Source organism: Salvia miltiorrhiza, chromosome 4 (genome assembly GCF_028751815.1).
Source record: "Salvia miltiorrhiza cultivar Shanhuang (shh) chromosome 4, IMPLAD_Smil_shh, whole genome shotgun sequence".
NCBI lineage: Eukaryota > Viridiplantae > Streptophyta > Magnoliopsida > Lamiales > Lamiaceae > Salvia > Salvia miltiorrhiza.
The window spans coordinates 21,599,740-21,618,265 of NC_080390.1; the positions used below are offsets into that span (position 1 = coordinate 21,599,740).

The 18,526-nt window shown below is 38.8% G+C and overlaps 1 protein-coding gene across 1 annotated transcript; it reads left to right on the plus strand.

The window, feature by feature from the left end:
• Positions 1-975: 975 nt before the first annotated feature.
• Positions 976-6,140, plus strand: LOC131019388 (uncharacterized). Its single transcript, XM_057947930.1, has 10 exons — positions 976-1,154; positions 1,268-1,378; positions 1,460-1,525; positions 1,704-1,874; positions 1,975-2,088; positions 3,274-3,345; positions 3,994-4,077; positions 4,219-4,319; positions 4,604-4,688; positions 5,491-6,140. The coding sequence occupies exons 1-10, from the start codon at positions 1,074-1,076 to the stop codon at positions 5,875-5,877; spliced, it is 1,272 nt and encodes a 423-aa protein (XP_057803913.1). The 5' UTR covers positions 976-1,073; the 3' UTR covers positions 5,878-6,140.
• Positions 6,141-18,526: the final 12,386 nt, after the last annotated feature.

Genomic DNA, 18,526 nt, shown 5'->3' on the forward strand with positions numbered 1-18,526 from the left:
GCGTTATTTACTACTTTATGTTACAACTGTTTTTTTTGGACACAACACCACCCTTCCTCATCTCGATTATGATCACAGTTTAGATCAAAATTGTGATCAACGATTTCAAACCGTTGACCGCAGGCCAGTTCATAGTTTTTGACTAATCGGGCCAATCTAAAATGGGAAACACTATTTTGCCATGAATTTAATTTTGAATTCGCTAAATTAAGGCAAATTAATACTTTAAGCCAATGTTAAAAAAAATATACATATTTTAAGCAAAAAAATCAGTATTTTTTTTAATGTTTATGATTATTTTTTATCTTTATAATATGAAAATGACTATTTTGATATATTAACTCAAATTAAATTAAATAACAAATACAAAAACAATAGAGATAAAAAAATAATCATAAATACTATTTTTTATCTTAATATATTTCCGTGAAGATGGTTTGCGATCTGGAATGGGCTTCATTATAAGGGATTATCAAGGAAGGATTATTTTTGGCGGGCTGCCAGACCATTGGGTACACGAAGAGGTAATAATGGGCGAACTCCACGCCATTATGCTTGCGGTCGGAACTTGCTTGGAAAACGACACGGGCCCAGTTGTGGTTTACACTGATTCGCTTCTTGCGGTGCATGTTTTGTCGGATAAGAATCAAGGTTCGGATTCTCTATGTGATGAATTATGGGAAACTTTTGTTCATGCTCGCCATCATGTCGTTTTGGACTTTTTTCATATGCGGCGTGAGGCTAACCGTGCAGCTCACGAGCTTGCTCGGCATTCTCTTGCTTTTTCTGATGCAATGATCTGGAAGGCCGATTTCTCCGATAGGCTTCTAGATATTGTTACTTCCGATTTTTGTAATTTAGTGGAACCCTTTTTCGTTTTAAAACAACAACAACAACAACAACAACAATAATAATAATAATAATAATATAATAATAATAATAATAATAATAATAATAATAATAGAAAAAGAAAAAGAGAAGTTCCTAAATTACACACTGGTTTGCGAGGGTTTTGCAGCAGCGCACATCTCTCTTTCTCATTCTCGGACGCGTAGGTCACACACACACACATAATGGCCAGCACGGTGGTGGCCGAGAAGACAGAGGAAGAGCTTCGGAAAGAGATCGATGAACTCCGCCGCCAACAGCGGGAGGTACATCTTTGTATTTACATAAACGACTGTATCGATATATCTGCTCATGAAAACCTTACAACTTCTGCTTGCCCAATCTTCGCGCAAAAACCTAATTTTTCCCGGCGCCACAGATTACGGAGCGCTTACGAGATCCCAGGGGTATTCGCCGCGGTGGCATATCGGGCGCCGGACCACGCAATTTCGCCGTCAATGGCAGCCGTCAACGTGGCTTTGTTCGACCTGTAAATTTCTCTATCTATATGTCGCTGTCCATCGTTAGTTGCCTCACGCTTTTCTTAATCCGCTAATTATTCATTGTTTAGGCGGAGAGGAATGATGCTGACGACCAGCCTCCAGCAAAAAGGCGACTCTCTTCAGCTGTGGTGAAGGTGAAAATCCTCTAAAATTCCAAAATAAAATAAGTCAATTTTCTGAATTGGGGTGAACGACAATTAGCTTGAAATAGAAACATATTTTTCAATCATTCCTTACTCTTGTACACGATATTATTAAAGCTCTAGAGTATAATTTCTAGCTTAAGTTGTGTATTTTATAATTCAATTAAAGGTTGAGGATGGGGAGATAACCGAGGGAGGTCCTGAAGCTGCGACAGATGTGGAAGAGAAAGAAGTAGCATTTGATACAAGAGAGGCTGTAAATACCAATGGAAGCCAGGGTGAGAGAAAGCCGTCTAATAATTGGTCTCAGAGGGATGGTAATCAGCGGTCGGCTAAAATGGTAAAGTCTGGAACTGCTTTTTTGTTTGAATTTGTGGAATAAACTAGTCTTCTGTCGAGTTCATTTCCAAGTTGCTCACTTGTTGTGTGTGATTATTTAGGACTTTGAAATCCCTCCTGCTGAACACGTGCCAAGGGTATTGCCTAAGGATGAGGACCCTACTGTGGTCAGCAGGAATAAGAGGATGCTTGGCCAGCTTCTTGGCACGTTAGAGGTATTGTATTTCCATTTCTTTCTTCTGTAACATTTCATTTTATGTTTACTTGAAGTGTTGCACGTGCCCTGTGTTTTACATGCTCATAGCCTCTACCCTTCTCTGGTTATGTTACTTCGCAGTTTTTATATAGTCCAGAGCTTTTTATTTGGTTGGAATCTAACAATAGTTTCAAGGCAATGTCTTTTCTCATAGCATGATTATAGATGACTTTGGGTGTGTCTCAGACTATTACTGTCTTTCAGCTATGAGAAGAGGTCTGGAGTGTTTATTAGTCCAGAGTTTCATATTTGTTTTGAATCTAACGATAGTTTTGAGGCAATGTCTTTTTTCATAGCATGATTACAGCTAACTTTGGTTGTGTCTCAGGTTATGTCACATACTATTACTGTCTTTTAGTACTGAGAAGAGGCAAATTTCCTTGTTTGCTACTTGATGTCCAATTACCATTGCACGACGAGATATTCTGTAAATGAAATACTCCCTCCGTTCATGAAATAAACTCCACTTCATGTTGGCCATGGAAACTAAGAAAGCTGATAAAGGTGTTGTGAGTGAGATAAAAGGATAGTGGACAAAAGTGATAAAGGTGTTGTGAGGTGGGTCCATTAGTGGTAAAGGGTAGTAAATATTGGAGATAAGTGAGGACATAATTGTACAAAAAGCAGAGTAGGAGTTTATTTTATGGACAAATTTTTAAGGGTACTTAGGAGTTTATTTTGTGGACGGAGGGAGTACTAACGACCCTCATCCAGAGAAATTCGATAAGGTCCTGGAGTCTCTGGTGAAGGATCTGCCACCTAATGGTGCTACTAATTGGATTATCTTGAGTATAAAATATCAATCTTCTATGATTTTGTACCTTCTTGATACATAAATGTGACATAGTCATGAGGACAGTGGTGTCAAATTCGGCTAATTTTAACTAATAGCTGGTGAAAAAAACTAGTGTTAAAATTTAGAAAACCATTTGAACTTCTTACCTCTGGAACTTGGGTTTGTTAAATATGCTGGAATAATGTTGGTCTACAAGTGAGTTAGGCACAGTTTGCTTGCTGCTTCTTTTACTAGTGAACAGGCGTTGCCACTTATCTTTCAAAAACTGAGTTTATAATTATAACATTGCGTGCTAGCTTAACTAATACCTGAATTTCTGTGATATTCTATTGTTTGATGCACATCCAGAGGTTCAGGAAAGAGGACGTGCAACTATCGGGCACAGAGGCATATATGAGGAGATCTGATTCTCTGAAAAGGGTGAGATTGATGTTATGTTTTGCCTTTGCCTTCTAGTTTATCTCCATCTTTATGTGAATTATTGTAAGATTACAAGGTTGCTAGCTTAGATTGAAAATTTTATCATATAAGGTTGCAATGAAGTTTACAAGGTTGCTAGCTTAGATTGAAAATTTTATCATATAATTAACGTGGTGACAAGACACTAATGATCCTGTAAGTTATAGGCACCACTTTGGACTTGGATTTATTTTTTATTGCCATCTGGGATTGTCTTTTCAGAACTGATGTTGACTAATTTTCTGAGGACACTATCAGACAAATGTAGCAACAAAATTTACATGGGAAAAGAAAAGGATTATGAAAGGTGCTAACCTACTACCCCTTTTTAGTAGGTTGTGTCTTATGTGTATTGGAGAATGTCAGATAATTAAAAAATAAAGAAAGAAGTGTATGGTACCTTGCAAATATTTATTTCACCTCTAGAGCTACAAACAGATTGAATCTTCTAAACTAAGGTGTTTTTCTCTTTTCTTCATTCAGTATTCTTGTTGAGAACTGCATGAAACTTCAACATAAGATGCAGATGCTTGTATTGGAAACCAAATGTAACTGAACTGTACAGATGGTCTTCCGCATGAATTTAACTCAATTCATATTCTTTTGTAGGCTGAGCAACGGGCACGTGAAGAAAGTGAAAAACTAAGGCTACAAGAGCGTGAACAGATTGCAGAAAAGCGGAAGAGAGATCTGGTACGTATCTCTAACATATTACTTAGACCATTTGTTGCAGGCTTGCAGCCACTGTTTACGTACTGTTATGTTGTCTGCTGAACTGCTGCATGAGTTCAACTTCTGATAATTGTTATTTAATACTCTTCCCTGTTCTATCAGACCCTCAGAGCACGTATAGCTGCAAAGGCAGAGGAAAAGAATATGGAACTGCTGTTTCTTCGGTGGAGTGAGCACCACAAAAAACTTGGAAATTTCATAAGGTATATTATTTCTGAATGGATCTATGTTTGCTTATTGTGCTTTAAGAATCATATAATCCTAACTGCTTTACTGTCACTTTGGTGCAGGTTATTTCTATTTTTGGTCCAAAAGTGTCAATATTCACAATTTTATTGACTTCAAGATAAGTGTTCGTTTATGTGCAGAAAGTTGAAGCAGCTTAATGACCCATGTTTCTGTTTTGGATTTGGGTTCATCCCATGTATTTCATTTTAATATGTTCCTGACATTTCTCATTCATTTCTTGTGCCTTTGAATCTTTCAGGACTAAGGCTGAACCTCCGATCTATTACTCGTTTGCAAAACCTCTGGATGAAGATGCATCTTCGGCTGAGCAGCAGAAAGAAAAAGTAAGTTCATCCCACCAAGCATGAGGCTAAACTAGAATCATGTTTAACTGAAAAACGCAGCTCTTTCCCTGTTTTCAAATAAGATTTAGAGGGTGTTTGTCGAAGCTTATTTTAAGAGATTATAACTCCTGCATAACTTGTTTTTCAATGCCTATATCTAATTTTAAAGATAAAGTGAGTGTTTGGATGATTAAGCATACAAGTTTTAGTAATGTCAAAGTTGTAATTACAATAACTATAAAGTAGGATTTTCTATAATAAGATCTTTTTCTATAAGGGCACTTCTAAAAGAGGTTATAAGCCTCCTAATATCTTACTCCCTCCGTCCACAAAAAGTGTAGTGTGGTTTGGAGGGCACGGGTTGTATGAGATGTGTATAAAATAGAGAAAGAGACTAATCAAAATTGAGTGAAGAAAGGGACCCACCAAAATTGATGTGTGAAATAGTTGGTTTCTTTGTAAATATTGAGTGTGAATGAGGTTTAAAATATAAAGGGTTTCCAGAAAAGGAAAGACTATAATTTTCGTGGATGAACGAAAGTGGTAATAAGACTAATTTTTGTGGACGGATGGAGTATTTTGGTAGCAAGTAAAATGTTTCTTTTAAATGTTTGCCAAACACTTTTAGGGTGCTTATAAGCACTAAAATATCTTATACACTGTTTTTAAAAGCATAAAAGCTTACTCAAACATTCTATTACTTTTATGTAAAAGTGTCTACAAACTTTCGTTGGCGGATAATATGTGGCCAAGTTTATGAAAAATTCATACAAACTATTCCTCATACCATATCTTGTCTCAGATGTTTCAAGAGTGGAAATATGCTAGGAGAGAGGAACTGTCGCAATATCAGAAACAGATTTTGGAGCAGTATGTTGCAAATGTGGACAAGGAACTGGAAAGGTGGCAAAACGGGAGGAAAGGTAGAAGACCAAATAACGCTATGGCAAACTTACAGGAGACAATGGACAAAGAGCTAGAGACCCATCAACTCGAGCATGGTCCCAAGACTAGAAAGATACCTGATCAAAGTAACAACGAAGATGAAGATGATGTGGAAGACATAAATGTTGCAGAGGATGACATGATGGATGATGTGCTGGGTGTCGATGATAATGGGCGAAGGGTTGATGAAACAGAGAAACCAGAAACAGGTAATAGTCCACCCGAGGACAAGAAGGACGAGTAGGTATGTCCGCAAAATTTTCTCCGAGCTTTGATTATGTGTCGATATTTCGCCTCTGGTGATTAGGTCAGTTATAATCTGCTGCTTAGGATCCAGGTTGTTTGTCTGAGGCCACTATGCTATGAAACTTTGATTAAAGGCTAGTTGTACGGAATTTCTAGATTTCATTATCTGTATTAGAGTTTTCTGTCAATGGCATTGGTGTTTGCAACAGGACTGCGTGATTATCGTTGTATTGATTTCAAATAACTAGTTTGTTTGTGACATGACGAAGATGCATCATAGAAGTTTAGCATTTAGCAGGGGGCGAAAACTTTACTACCCACTTTTTATGAAAGCGGGTATAAAAATTACACACTTTTGAAAATTGCTACATCCCCATCTATTTTTCTTTTTAAATATTTTTTAATTGATAAAGATGATGTGATGTTGACGGTTGTAGGTAATACTCCCTTCGTTCCAATTCAATTGGCCACAAGGCTTGGGCACTGAGATTAAGAAATGAATAGTTTATAGTAAAATAGGAGAGAGAGAGAGTAATTTTTTTAGGGTAAATTTTTGAAAAGGTAAGAAAGAAATGAAAATATTACTTTTTAAATGAAAGAAGAGATAATTTTGTGGGGCCACGAAATGGTATTTTGGTGTAAACAATTGTTTGAGGGTATTTGTTATGTATGATTTTCTATTTTAGGAAGTGACTTATTGGATTTGGACGTTTAAATAAGGAAACATGGCCTATTCAATTGTGACTAATGTATAAATTTAAATTATTTTGTATTTTAATTTTCTACAATATTTTATTTTTATTTTTATTGTCAATGTAATTGTGCATCGGGATCATGGAAATAATGATTGAATAGCTAATTATCGTAATTTTAGCATTTTGGCCGATCGGATTCATTTAGATTATGTTTATCAATGACTCTTCAACCCAATCATTTAATATAAAATTAATTTTTCTCTTTTTTACATATACAACTTATAATTTAATTTAATTTTACAAATTTATATTTTATGAATGACTCATTACTACCTGAACATATTTTCTAATTTGGGGTTATTGCCCCTAAATACATGAACTATGACCAAATTCTAGTTTATAACACCACCTTTAGATTTTGCCTCATAATACATCACCTTTCAATTTTTTTCTAGAATCTCCCATGGCAAAAGTTTGGAATATTCAAAAAATAACCTCATTATAAAATTCTTTGTACTTTGACCCCTAAAACTTTTTGGTTTTGACTAAAAGACAATTTATACCTAAAACATGTATAAGATTGGGCTTGAATGGTATATCGGCTGGAAACTTTCCTCGTGCCCGATAGATTACCTGGTAATCTGGGTCTGGACTGTGAGACAATGCCACGTACTTTCAAGTAAAAAATAGTTTAAAAGATCCTTGAAGAAAATGGTATCAGAGCGGGTTTTTATAGAGGAATTATATAATTTTTAGTTTATTTTATTATTAACCCATGTGGGAGGAGACTCCATTAAAAGTTTATGGATCCGGACGAGTGTCCGAGATGTGTACACTACAGGAACTCTCTCCAAAATTTGGAGATAGAAACCAGTCGTCTAATAGGCGACCTGAACTGGAACAATCGAGCCCTCGTAACCAACCTACGACGAGGAGGAGATATCGAGCTGATTCGCGATATTATCGCGAGTATCCAATTTTATCATGAGAATCTCATGAGAATGGCTACAGCCAGAACAAGGATCGAGAGAAACATGGACGAGGCCCATCAGTCACACAATTGATGGAACAAAAAGACAAGGCGGGAGTAGCTTATCCAAGCTACCACAAGATCGAGCCAGACTCTTCCGACAACGTCAACTTGCGGGAGATTCAGAAAACGGTGGAATATTACGGCAACAAGCTGTATGAGCTACCGATGGAGATGAGCAGAATATCACTCAAACAAGAGGAAATCCTAACCCTCTTGCGTGATATTCAGAGGAAGGTGGAGGAGATCGAAAGGCGAAAACCATGTTCCGGAAGAATTCGGAACCAATGGTCCAAAGACCCAACGAATCCACTCCTATTTGAGGCAGCACCCAAGGAGTTGCAGCCGAAGGACACAATCCGAATCATGAAAGGCAAATATCATGAATAGCCTTGACAGAATCGGATTAGAAGATCTACAAGAGTTAGCAGAATCTTTTGCTAACCTCAATATGGTTGATCTAAAGATGAACCAAGGAGATGAGGTTCCCAAAACCGAACCTCAAGAAGGAGAATCGTCGGAAAAGGGGTCAGCTCAAGACAATGCTAGCCAGTTCCAACGAACCAGACGACGGAGGCCTCAGATGCAGGATACTCCTGTAGGAAAGGTCACACTGGAACCAGTCCATCCATATGGATTGATCCTCAACCTCGACGAAGCCAGTTTCAAGGATTGGGAGGGTCTCATCGACGAATGGGCCTCATCATTAAAAGTCGTGATTGCCACAATAGATTACGACAAAAAAGAATTTGCCAGAGTCTTCGAAGCCAGTTTGGCAGGAATGGCAAAACAATACTGGGACAAAATTGAGGTTCCAGCAAGGGAAGAAATGTTTAGTAGCCCGTCAATGTATGATATCATTAAGGAGACTACTAAGCAGATTAAAATCCATTTCTTGGGAATGAGTTTTTTCGAAGGATCCGCGGAAGAGAAGCGCAAGAAATATCAACAGGCACTTCACAATCTGAGATTGATGGTGCTGGAGCCAAAAGCTCTCGATGAATTTCTGCGCCTTTATACCCTATATGTCCATATGGGGGAAGTAGAAGATCAGAAGGCCATGGACCTCTTTTTTCCAAAGTTTCCAAGTCCATGGAGGGAGATGCTCATCAATGAGTATGTATCACCAGGAGGATATCCTCTCGATAGTGCTTCAAGGAGGATGTCTTATGTCCACAAGAAGCTGTCCGAATGGTGCCAGAAGGCGGCGGACCAAAGGAATCTCAAGAAATTGAGGAGACTCAACAAGAAATCCCCATTGATGTGCGACAACATTGATCTTCCAACAGAAATTGGTGCTGAATTGCTGTATCAAAGGAGGAGCCGAAAGAAACATAGGTACCAACCCTATGAAAGAAAGTCCAGAAGAAGTTCTTGGAAGCCAAGAACTATGTGGACCAGACAGAAGGCACGCTCCTACAAATCAGGCCAACGGAGCGGACCATCAAGAAACCGATTCTCAAATCAAAAGAGAATCCCGGCGAGAAAAACTTTCAGGCGTACTCAGGCCAAAGCAAATGAAAGTTTCAAAGACTGCAACTGTTGGACGTGCGGTGCAAGAGGGCATATCTCTACTAATTGCCCCGACAACGAGAAAAGAGGGATAAAAAGATTCGAATCCACACAGGATATCGAAGATGCTCTCTATTACCAGAAATTGATACCCGTGTATCAATTTGAAGATATATCCTCGGATGAGAGTATATATGAGCAAGAAGAAGTCTTTAGTTCTGAAGATTCGGAGATGACCGATGGATCAACCGGAGCCGAGTCAGACTAAAGAAGAGCACGAGGTTCACCATACCCAGAAGGAGGATCAGAGTGGTTTTACCAGCCATTTTCTGATTCCACAAGAAGAGGTGGTGAAAAAGCTTGTGAAAAAACTCAAGAAGGAAACCGATGAGGTACAAACATACCAAGGGTTTTCCAACGGGAGATTGAATCGAGTTTTAAATAGCTTGATTCCATCCAAAAGGAAGCATCATGTCTATTTCGGCGTTACAAATCGAGAGACGGCACTTCCAATTGAGATTACAAGTAATCAGGTGGAAATCCAGCTGGTTCCAGCCGAAGATATAAGACAGGATCTTATGAAAATGAAGCCAGAAGTCGCGAGTACGATAAAATGGATTCATATTGGAGCTATCCAGTTGGTGATCAAATCTTCCCTCTTCCCAGGGACAGACCAACCAATTGATGTTGCACTATGCGACAAAAGGGTCAAAGATGCCAGAGAATCAGTTCTTGGAGCTTTTTCGGGCAATCTCTATGCCAAGAAGATTATAACCGATTTTTATCCACAAATCGCTTATAATCTGCAAGATTCATCCTTCAGCCGAGCCCTGACTCTCTATCAGGACTACAAAAAGAAGGAGTACATGACAGATGGAAACAGGCCATACTCACTGACTTATCAAGTCTCGTATGCCTTATCAAATTCCCATCATACGGAGTTATTTCTGGGAAAAGAATTTATTGAAATTCCAGAAATATTCAAAGAGGTCGCCAAGGCAGCCCCTCCAAACCGAGTGGAAATTCCCCGGATCAGGGAAATCGACATCGATGTTGGAGACAAACCGGTGCTTAGCCATACCCAGAGTCTCAGACTGGGAGCACCAAGGCTATGATTCCAAGGAAATAGGCTAACTTCAGGGCCTATAACAAGAAGTTTCTCTCATTCATATGAAAGAAGGGCGATTCAGGAAACACCAGTTCCGGACATGAGAGTCAAGCTCAAATGTCCCGAAGGATGGAGACAAGTTTCCACAAGATTTGATACAACAAGCAGGGAAAACAAGTTTCCTTGTAGTTCGTTGTATTATTTGGTAAATCCAGGAGATAACCGATACATCGGAACTCTGGAGGTCGGAGGTTTTGAAATTCAGACCGAAGGCCAAGCCGGACAAGAAGCGGATGTCCTGATCCTAGGACGAGATTTCCTTGACAAATATAAACCATGGTCATGGAAATCAGGAGGAATGGAGATTACAATTGGACGCCAAAGGGTGATGATCCAATGACAAGTCCATTCTCGATATACATCTCTGTAGGGATGTTGTATGAAAAATTCAAGGCAGAATATTTTGCTGCCTATGTGGATTCAGGAGCAGGAATCTGTACAGCAAAACGAGGAGTCTTTCCAGCAGAAGTGGAAGAAGATCTACCTCGAATTGCAGGAAGGGATTTCTCCAAAAAGATTTTGCTCCTATCAAAGGGAGTAAAACAAACGGAAATATTGATCGGCGGAGCAGGACAGACACCTTGGTACAAGGTCAAAACTCCACCAATTTATTTCTATGATACCGGAGCAGATATATTATTCGGAAATAATTTTCTGCAAAGCTTCAAGCGATACATACAAGACAATGAAGCCAGGAGGCTAGTGTTCACAACCAATTGTGATCACAAGATCATTTTGCAAAGGCTCAATGGAGCTTTTCATCGCTCGATGCCAATCAAATTTCGCAGCAAGCGTGGTGATGATGGCAGACTCCGGAGACCCCAAATGAAGGATCAAAGGAGATTCGGAGAAGTTTTGCTTAAATGCAGAACTGAGGGATTCCCAGATCTCTCCGAGGAAGAAACTCAAATCCTCAAAGCATCCCTGATATCACACAAAGATATCAAGGAAGAAGAACAGGTGTCCATTGCCGACGTCAAAAGGAGAATCCAGAAGTGTTACCACGAGGATCCTTTGGCATGGTGGGACAAGAACCAGCTCAGAGCAACCTTGAAAGTTAAAACTGGAAAGGAGCATGAGTTCGTAAGGTTCAGACCTATCCTGATGAACCCTCGTGATCAACAGGATATGATGAGTATAATCAAGGAACACCTTGATTTGAAATTGATCGAAGAAGGAAGATCACCCTACAGCAGTCCTGGATTTCTGGTTCGAAATCATGGGGAGATCAAGCGAGGAAAGCCAAGATTGGTCATTAATTATAAAAGGATTAATGACATTCTTGAGTTTGACAGATATTTCATCCCAAGCAGAGAACACCTCATCAACTGCATCAGAAGTGCAAAGGTATTCTCAAAGTTCGATTGCAAATCAGGTTTCTACCAGATTCGCATGGAGGAGGGAAGTAAGAAGTTCACAGCCTTCTCAACTCCACAAGGACATTATGTCTGGAATGTCATGCCAATGGGGTTAGCCAACGCGCCTCAGATATTCCAAAGGAAGATGGATAATCTCTTCAAAGATTATTCTTCGTTTATGTTTGTTTACATTGATGACATTCTTATTGCATCAAAGAACATTCATGAACATGTCAGGCATCTGGAGATCTTCGCGGATGTTTGCCAACAAGAAGGACTGGTGCTGTCTGAAAAGAAGGCAGTCATAGCCACCCAGAAGATGGAGTTTCTGGGAATTGAGATTGATGAATCTGGGATAATTCTACAAGATCATATTGTGGAAAAAGTCCAGGGATTTCCGGAGGATCTCAAGGAGAAAAAGCAGCTCTAAAGCTTTCTCGGAGTTGTCAATTTTGCAGGGATGTTTATCAAAAACCTTGCAGAACACAGAAAGGTTTTCAGTACACTACTGAAGAAAGATGTTCCATTCATATGGAAGGAGGAACATCGGGAGGGTATAAAGAAGTTGAAAGAGATTTGCAAAAATCTCCCGAAGCTTTCAATACCACAAGATGAGGATGACTTGGTCCTCTATACTGACGCAAGTGATTTCTGGTGGGCAGTAGTGCTTACAAAGATCACCCCCTATGGAGAAGAACCTTGCAGATATTGTAGCGGTCTCTTTTCCGATGACGAAGCTGTGCGATGGCACATAAACGAAAAGGAATTCTTTGCAGTGCGAAAGGCGTTTAAAAAATGGCCGCTTTTCTTACTTGCTAAGAAATTTGTTTTGAAAGTAGATAACACTAACGTTAAAGCTTTCTTAACAAAAAAGATTGAATCTAAGCCTGAAAAATCTAGATTGCTTAGATGGCAAGCAGAATGTCAATATTATGATTATGATATTGTCATCTTGAAATCTGATCAAAATGTTCTTGCAGATTTCCTTACAAGGGATGGAGCTCCCTGAAGTGGAGGCCATCGAGGCAATACAGGGGCAGCTCTTCGATAGTCTAGAGCTGCTACAACAAGAATGGCAGAAGTGTGTTCTACACACTAAACAAGCGGGAAAGATACAAGCGGCTGACGAAGCCCAAGTATCCAACCAGATCGATGCTTGCTTCATGAAGATGTTCAATCTTCAGGAAGCACTCAACAAGCTGCTCTTGCGCGTTATCCGAGATAATCGGATTAAAGCAATGCTTTTCGTACATGGCAGATTACCTGTAGCAGGGGATTCAAGTACCCCTAGCCCAAGTCCTGAGAGGATGGCTTTACAGCCGGATGCTCGAGGAAAAGATGTTGTTAAGGGGTCACACCCTGAATCAACATATCAACCCTCCACCTCTGGGGTAAAAGAGGAAGAGATCAATCTTAGGCCAATGACAGGCCAAGTTAAGGTTGATACTGCCTTTATTGATATTTCTCCTTCTTGGCAAATGTATCAAGACAGGTGGGAGAAACTTCTCACAAGAAGGGGCATTAATCCGGGAAACTGCCGGGTTGATGTTGCAGGCAAATATCCACGAGTTTGGACCACCCCAGGTGCCAATCCAAACGATGTCAAGGAATGGTATGAGTTCGGGGCGTTAGCCTCAGTTTATACCACCTCTCCAGCTTTCACCGAGATCAAGGGTCTACCCAAATGGATTCAAAAGACGGTGTTCGATGCATGGGAGAACAACGAGTCCCTCAAACGGGGAGATGTTCTGGAATTGTATTTTTTTAGTGCAGCGCCAGAACCAGTTGGAAAAGGAATCCGCGAAGCTTTCCATTTCATTAAGCTACGGAGACCTGATACGGGAGCTCTTAACAGAATCAAAGTTCCCGACTTCCAGGCTTCAATCGTCTCAACATTCAAGGAGGATCAAATCTCCACCAGACGAGCATGGGGTCTATGGGTCTGTCTCACAGAGATGGACAAAATGAAGTCCAGATTCAAGTTCTACCAGAGCTCAGATCTGGGATCGTTCCTGGTTAACACTATGACAGGAACTACAACCCCTTTTGCCGAAAAATCTTTCGAGAATAAACGGCAAATTATATGGGACAACAAGATTGCGGGGAGCAAAGATACTCGTCGCAAATTTTGCAACATGGCTCATCTGGGCCATTGGATCGAGAAAATCTGCGACCAATGTTCGTTGCAGAAGGAGCCAGAATTCGGCAAATGTTTCTTCCCGAAACCTAACAGAAGGAGGTTCCGGTCTGATGAGCATGACGAGCATCAGACTCCAAAGGGGAGAACCCCACAGGCACCAAAAAAGTAAGGTGGCCGACAAAGCAATGTGAATCATGTGATTCACAGCAAGGATCGCACCCACAAAAGAAACGACAAAAGTGGGTGGAATGACAGGAGGACCACTCACCAAACGCTCCAGGACAAAAGTGAGTGGAAGGAAAAGCAGCCGGCCCCTACCAGCATTATCACAATACGATAAAGCAAGGGTCCAGCCCCATGTGATGACACTTATTAATGTCGGCAATCAAGGCAGACAAAAGAAGGTGGATGTCACATTCAGGATAGCTGACCACGATGAAGGAATCCAAGGCCAACTACCAAGCAATAATAGAGGGGATCAAACCTCTATATAAACACAAGTGCTGGAGAGAAGAAGATTATCCGAAAATCACAAGACATTTTCACACACCACTTCCTCTCTCTAGAAAATTATCTTTGTATTTTTTTTTAATTTTAGTTTTCAAAGCTTTTTGTTTTAGTTTTAGTTTCCTTTTTATTTTTATGTACACAAGTATTAGCTACTATGAGTAGCTAAACAAGTTAGTCTCCTCCCTTGGGGAGTATTTTATGAAATAAATTAATTATTATATAATTCCTCTATAAACGCTTAGTTTTTGTCCAACTATTCCGGTTGAGTAAAAATTTATCTTTAATTTTTCCAACAAAATATTTAGTCAACACTTAGTGAAGGAGAAGGGTTGCAACCATCTCTTGCGAGTGCGTGGTTGGTGCGTGCCAAGGGGGCAGACGAGCCGTAAAAAGCAACAAAACTGACTCCTGAAGAAGACCAGTTGACAAAGGTATAATGTTGGTTTAAATTTGAGATTTATTTCCAAGTGTTACGGAAGCATGTTGGGCCTGATTACTTGTTAAACTGTTTTAGAAATCATAATATGGGTATTTTGTCTTGGTATTGTAATATGTTGGGGTTATTTTGCAATTTTGATTATTTTGGGGTAGTTTTAGAATTTTCAGAAAATAGTCATGGGAGAAACTAGAAGAATCATAAAGGTGGTGTATTATGGAGCAAAAACTAAAGGTGATGTTATATTCCAGAAAATTGGGAAAGTTGATGTATTTATTGGCCAATACCCCTTCTAATTTCATCATTTATTGTTGTACTTTTAATAATAAAATGCCAAGTGGCATTACTCTATTTGATAAAAAGACATAAAGTAGATCATTATATAAGTTGGTCAAGAGATTTTTCTCTACAACCGGTTATTCATAATCCAATATTTTATTATTTATTGTTATATCAAATCTTGTCTTATTAGGATGATCGATCGGTTCGTTGTGAGTAAACATTGTATTAAATTTTTTATCACAATCTTGTTTAAATGGTCATAGGAATTACAGAATCTAAAAAAGTGATAATCTCGCTCACTGAGGGACGACTTAAGAGAATCTCGTTGATATAATTTTGTTTGTGGTTTGTTTGTTGATTACAAGAAATAAATATGATGTTTGTAGAATGGGTTTTCGCTTGTAAATAAACAAACTTTTTTCATTTTCTGAAATTTAATATGATTTTCATTTTTTGTTCATAATTACATGAATTTAACGTCTTTTTTTTGGATACCGGCAAGAAAAAAATTGATTTTTTTTGTTTACATAATTTATGTTATATTTGAGCATTGTCTAGTTATTTCACAGTTTTTAACCGTTTCATATTGAACTTATTTAGATTAGAAGCATAGAATATGTATTTTAACATCCACGTCAACAGTAAATGAGAGTTTTTCTCTGTGGGTGTCAAAAATTAGAAAAGACATTAAGTTCATGTATTTATGAGCATAAAATAAAAGTTGTGTTAAATTATAGAAAATGAAAATTTCTTTTATATCTACATGCGAATACCCCTTGTAGAAATGGGCATGGAGGGCAACAATTTTAAAAAATATTTTTATATATTGTTCCCAAGTGGGTGCTCTTCTTTGGATTATTACTAATTGCATTTCCTAATACTTCAATGAGCTACGATCTTTTGAAACTCTAGCGCACTGTGTGCATACTTGAGACTAATTGCATGATAATATTGTTAAAATGCTTTCAAAAGTAAGATACATTCCCCAACTTAAAAAGAAATTTGATATCTCTTGGTATACTGCAAGTCGAGGGCTATAGTTTTCAATCAAAGTATGGATACATGTATGTGATGAAAGATTTTGCAGTTATTTTGAAAATGAATAAGGAAGAATAGTTTATATTATCTTCTTGTTGAGACCATTATAGGAAAAATTCAGATGTTATTAACAAAGATGACACTATTCTTTGTTATAAAAGGTTGGGGCATGTTGGTAAGGTCTCATATAACTTGCTAAACAAGAGGCACTTAAAAACATTGGCAGTGTGAAGATTGAAAGCTATGAGCAGTGATGAGTCCACAAATAATCATTTATTTGAATGGTGTATGATGTGATTCAATCACCTGTCGTTCCATGGAGAAAACGAGAAGAAGTAGTAGGAATTTCTTCACTAAGGTTGCGTGACCGAATACATGAGAGGAAGCACTATTTATAGAATTACAATAAAGGGGCACTTTGGTCTTTTCCATGAATGCACGCACTTTCCGTGTACGACTAACTAGATGAGGGCGTGTAGGTTATAGACGGTGTCAGCTTTTGTCGGGCTTTTGTCCTATTATCAGAGCTACTCTCTTCCACCGCTGGTCTCGACATTGTTGAAGTCTTGTTCTTCACTGTGTGTTGCCAGAGCTTCTTGTACTCTGCAGTTCTCTGCACGTGGGGCTATGGTCCCTTCCAAATATGGGGCCCTTCAAGCGCCGAACTTCTCCTCTTTTGTTTAGTTCCTCTGGATGAAGACACGTGGCATGATCTTAGCCTTGTGCATATTAACTACATATGGATGGAGGTACTTTTAATCCATCACTGATGATTACTCAAGGAGCTATGAATTTATATTCTAAAAAATAAGAATGATGCTTTTGACAGATTCAAAGATTAGTGTTAAGATGTGGATCCGAAAAATGGCTCCTTTGAAATGCATTAGGACAGATAATCTTGAGTTATTATCTGAGAATTTTCAGAAATATTGCAGAGAAAAAGGGATTAGAAGGTACAAGATTGTACCTGGAACACCATAGAAAAATGGTGTATCTGAAAGAATGAATAGGACTATACTTGATAGGGTAAGATGCATGTTATTTGAGTCAGGACTGCCAAAGAGATTTTGGGGAGAAGCAGCTACCACTGCCGCAATTCTAATTAATCGATGCCCATCTTCTGCTATTGGTTTCAAATCACGTTATGACATGTGGTATGGATCAAAAGGAGACTACTCTCACCTATAGAATGGTAATACATGGAGATATAGGAGATGAGAAGAATAATTTATTATGTTTAGTGTACAAAATACAAGAGACCTTCCACATATATATAGGAAAAAATTAGGGCTACAAGATAAATAAGGAAAACTAGGACTACAAGATAAATTAGGAAAAATGGGGGCTAAAAGATAAAAAAGAAAAAGTATATACTAAATACTAAATACTAAATATTCTATAACACTCTCCCTCAAGTTGGAGCATATATATCGATCATGTCCAGCTTGGTGCAAAGTTCAGAAAACTGCTTTCCGCCCAACGGTTTAGAGAAAATATCAGGAATTTGGTTGGATGAATAAGTGAAAGGAGTAGCAATAGTCTTACTCAAGACACACTCATGAATGAAATGGCAGTCAACCTCAATATGTTTAGTCCTCTCATGTAATACGAGATTGTTAGTAATGTAGATAGTTGCTTGGTTATTACATGCATAGGTAAAGGTTCATTAAGTGAACCCCAATCCCTCAAGTAGATTCTTCACTCTAATAATCTCAATAGCAGTGTGAGCTCAGCCTCGACAGAGGATCTAGCAATAGTATGTTGTTTCTTACTTCGCCAAGTTACCAAATTTCCTCCTAAATAGGTGCATAACCCAAAAGTAGTTTTAGAGCTAGCATAACTAGCATCAGAATATCCTTCAATCTTTATATGACCATTTTTCTTTAATAACTGATTTATGCCTAATTGTTCTTAATTTGGGGGTTTGATTGTGCTAATTTTGAATCAAATATTCTGGAAGTTGGTGCGTTTATGGGTTTGTTTAATGCTTTGTAGGAGATTTTGATATAATAGGAGGAAGAATGCTTTGTTCGAGTTTTTGAATCAGAAATTGCTATTTTGGGCTCAAAGTGGTGCCCAGCGCTAACGACGCATACTCTGCTGCCTCGCCAACAGAGCTGAAGTCCACTTGTCAGAGTGGATTTCCCGTGCCAGAGTCAGAGCTAACAATCCCAAGTCAGAGCTGAATTCCATAGTCGACAGAGTTGAGTTCCAGAACTGACCGAAACTCCAGAGCTGACCAAACTGAGTTCCAGAGCTACCAAAACTTTCCAGAGCTGACTATTTCTACATAGCTGACTTTCCAGGGCTGCCATGACTCGCCAGAGTTGCCAAGACTTGCTGAGCACGTTATCCATTGCACTCTCCTGTGCACACACGCATGCCTTGATGTTTATCTTTTATGCCCAGTTTGACTGGGCCGTTCTTGATTGACATTAGGGTTTGATGAAAGGGCAGTCTATATAAAGGGCTTAACGT

Bases quoted from the DNA above. Each gene is read 5' to 3' on its own strand.
- LOC131019388 (XM_057947930.1), top strand. From the start codon at position 1,074: ATGGCCAGCACGGTGGTGGCCGAGAAGACAGAGGAAGAGCTTCGGAAA. The intron at 1,379-1,459 runs GTAAATTTCTCT...TTCATTGTTTAG, and splicing joins AACGTGGCTTTGTTCGACCT to GCGGAGAGGAATGATGCTGA. The intron at 1,526-1,703 runs GTGAAAATCCTC...ATTCAATTAAAG, and splicing joins TCTCTTCAGCTGTGGTGAAG to GTTGAGGATGGGGAGATAAC.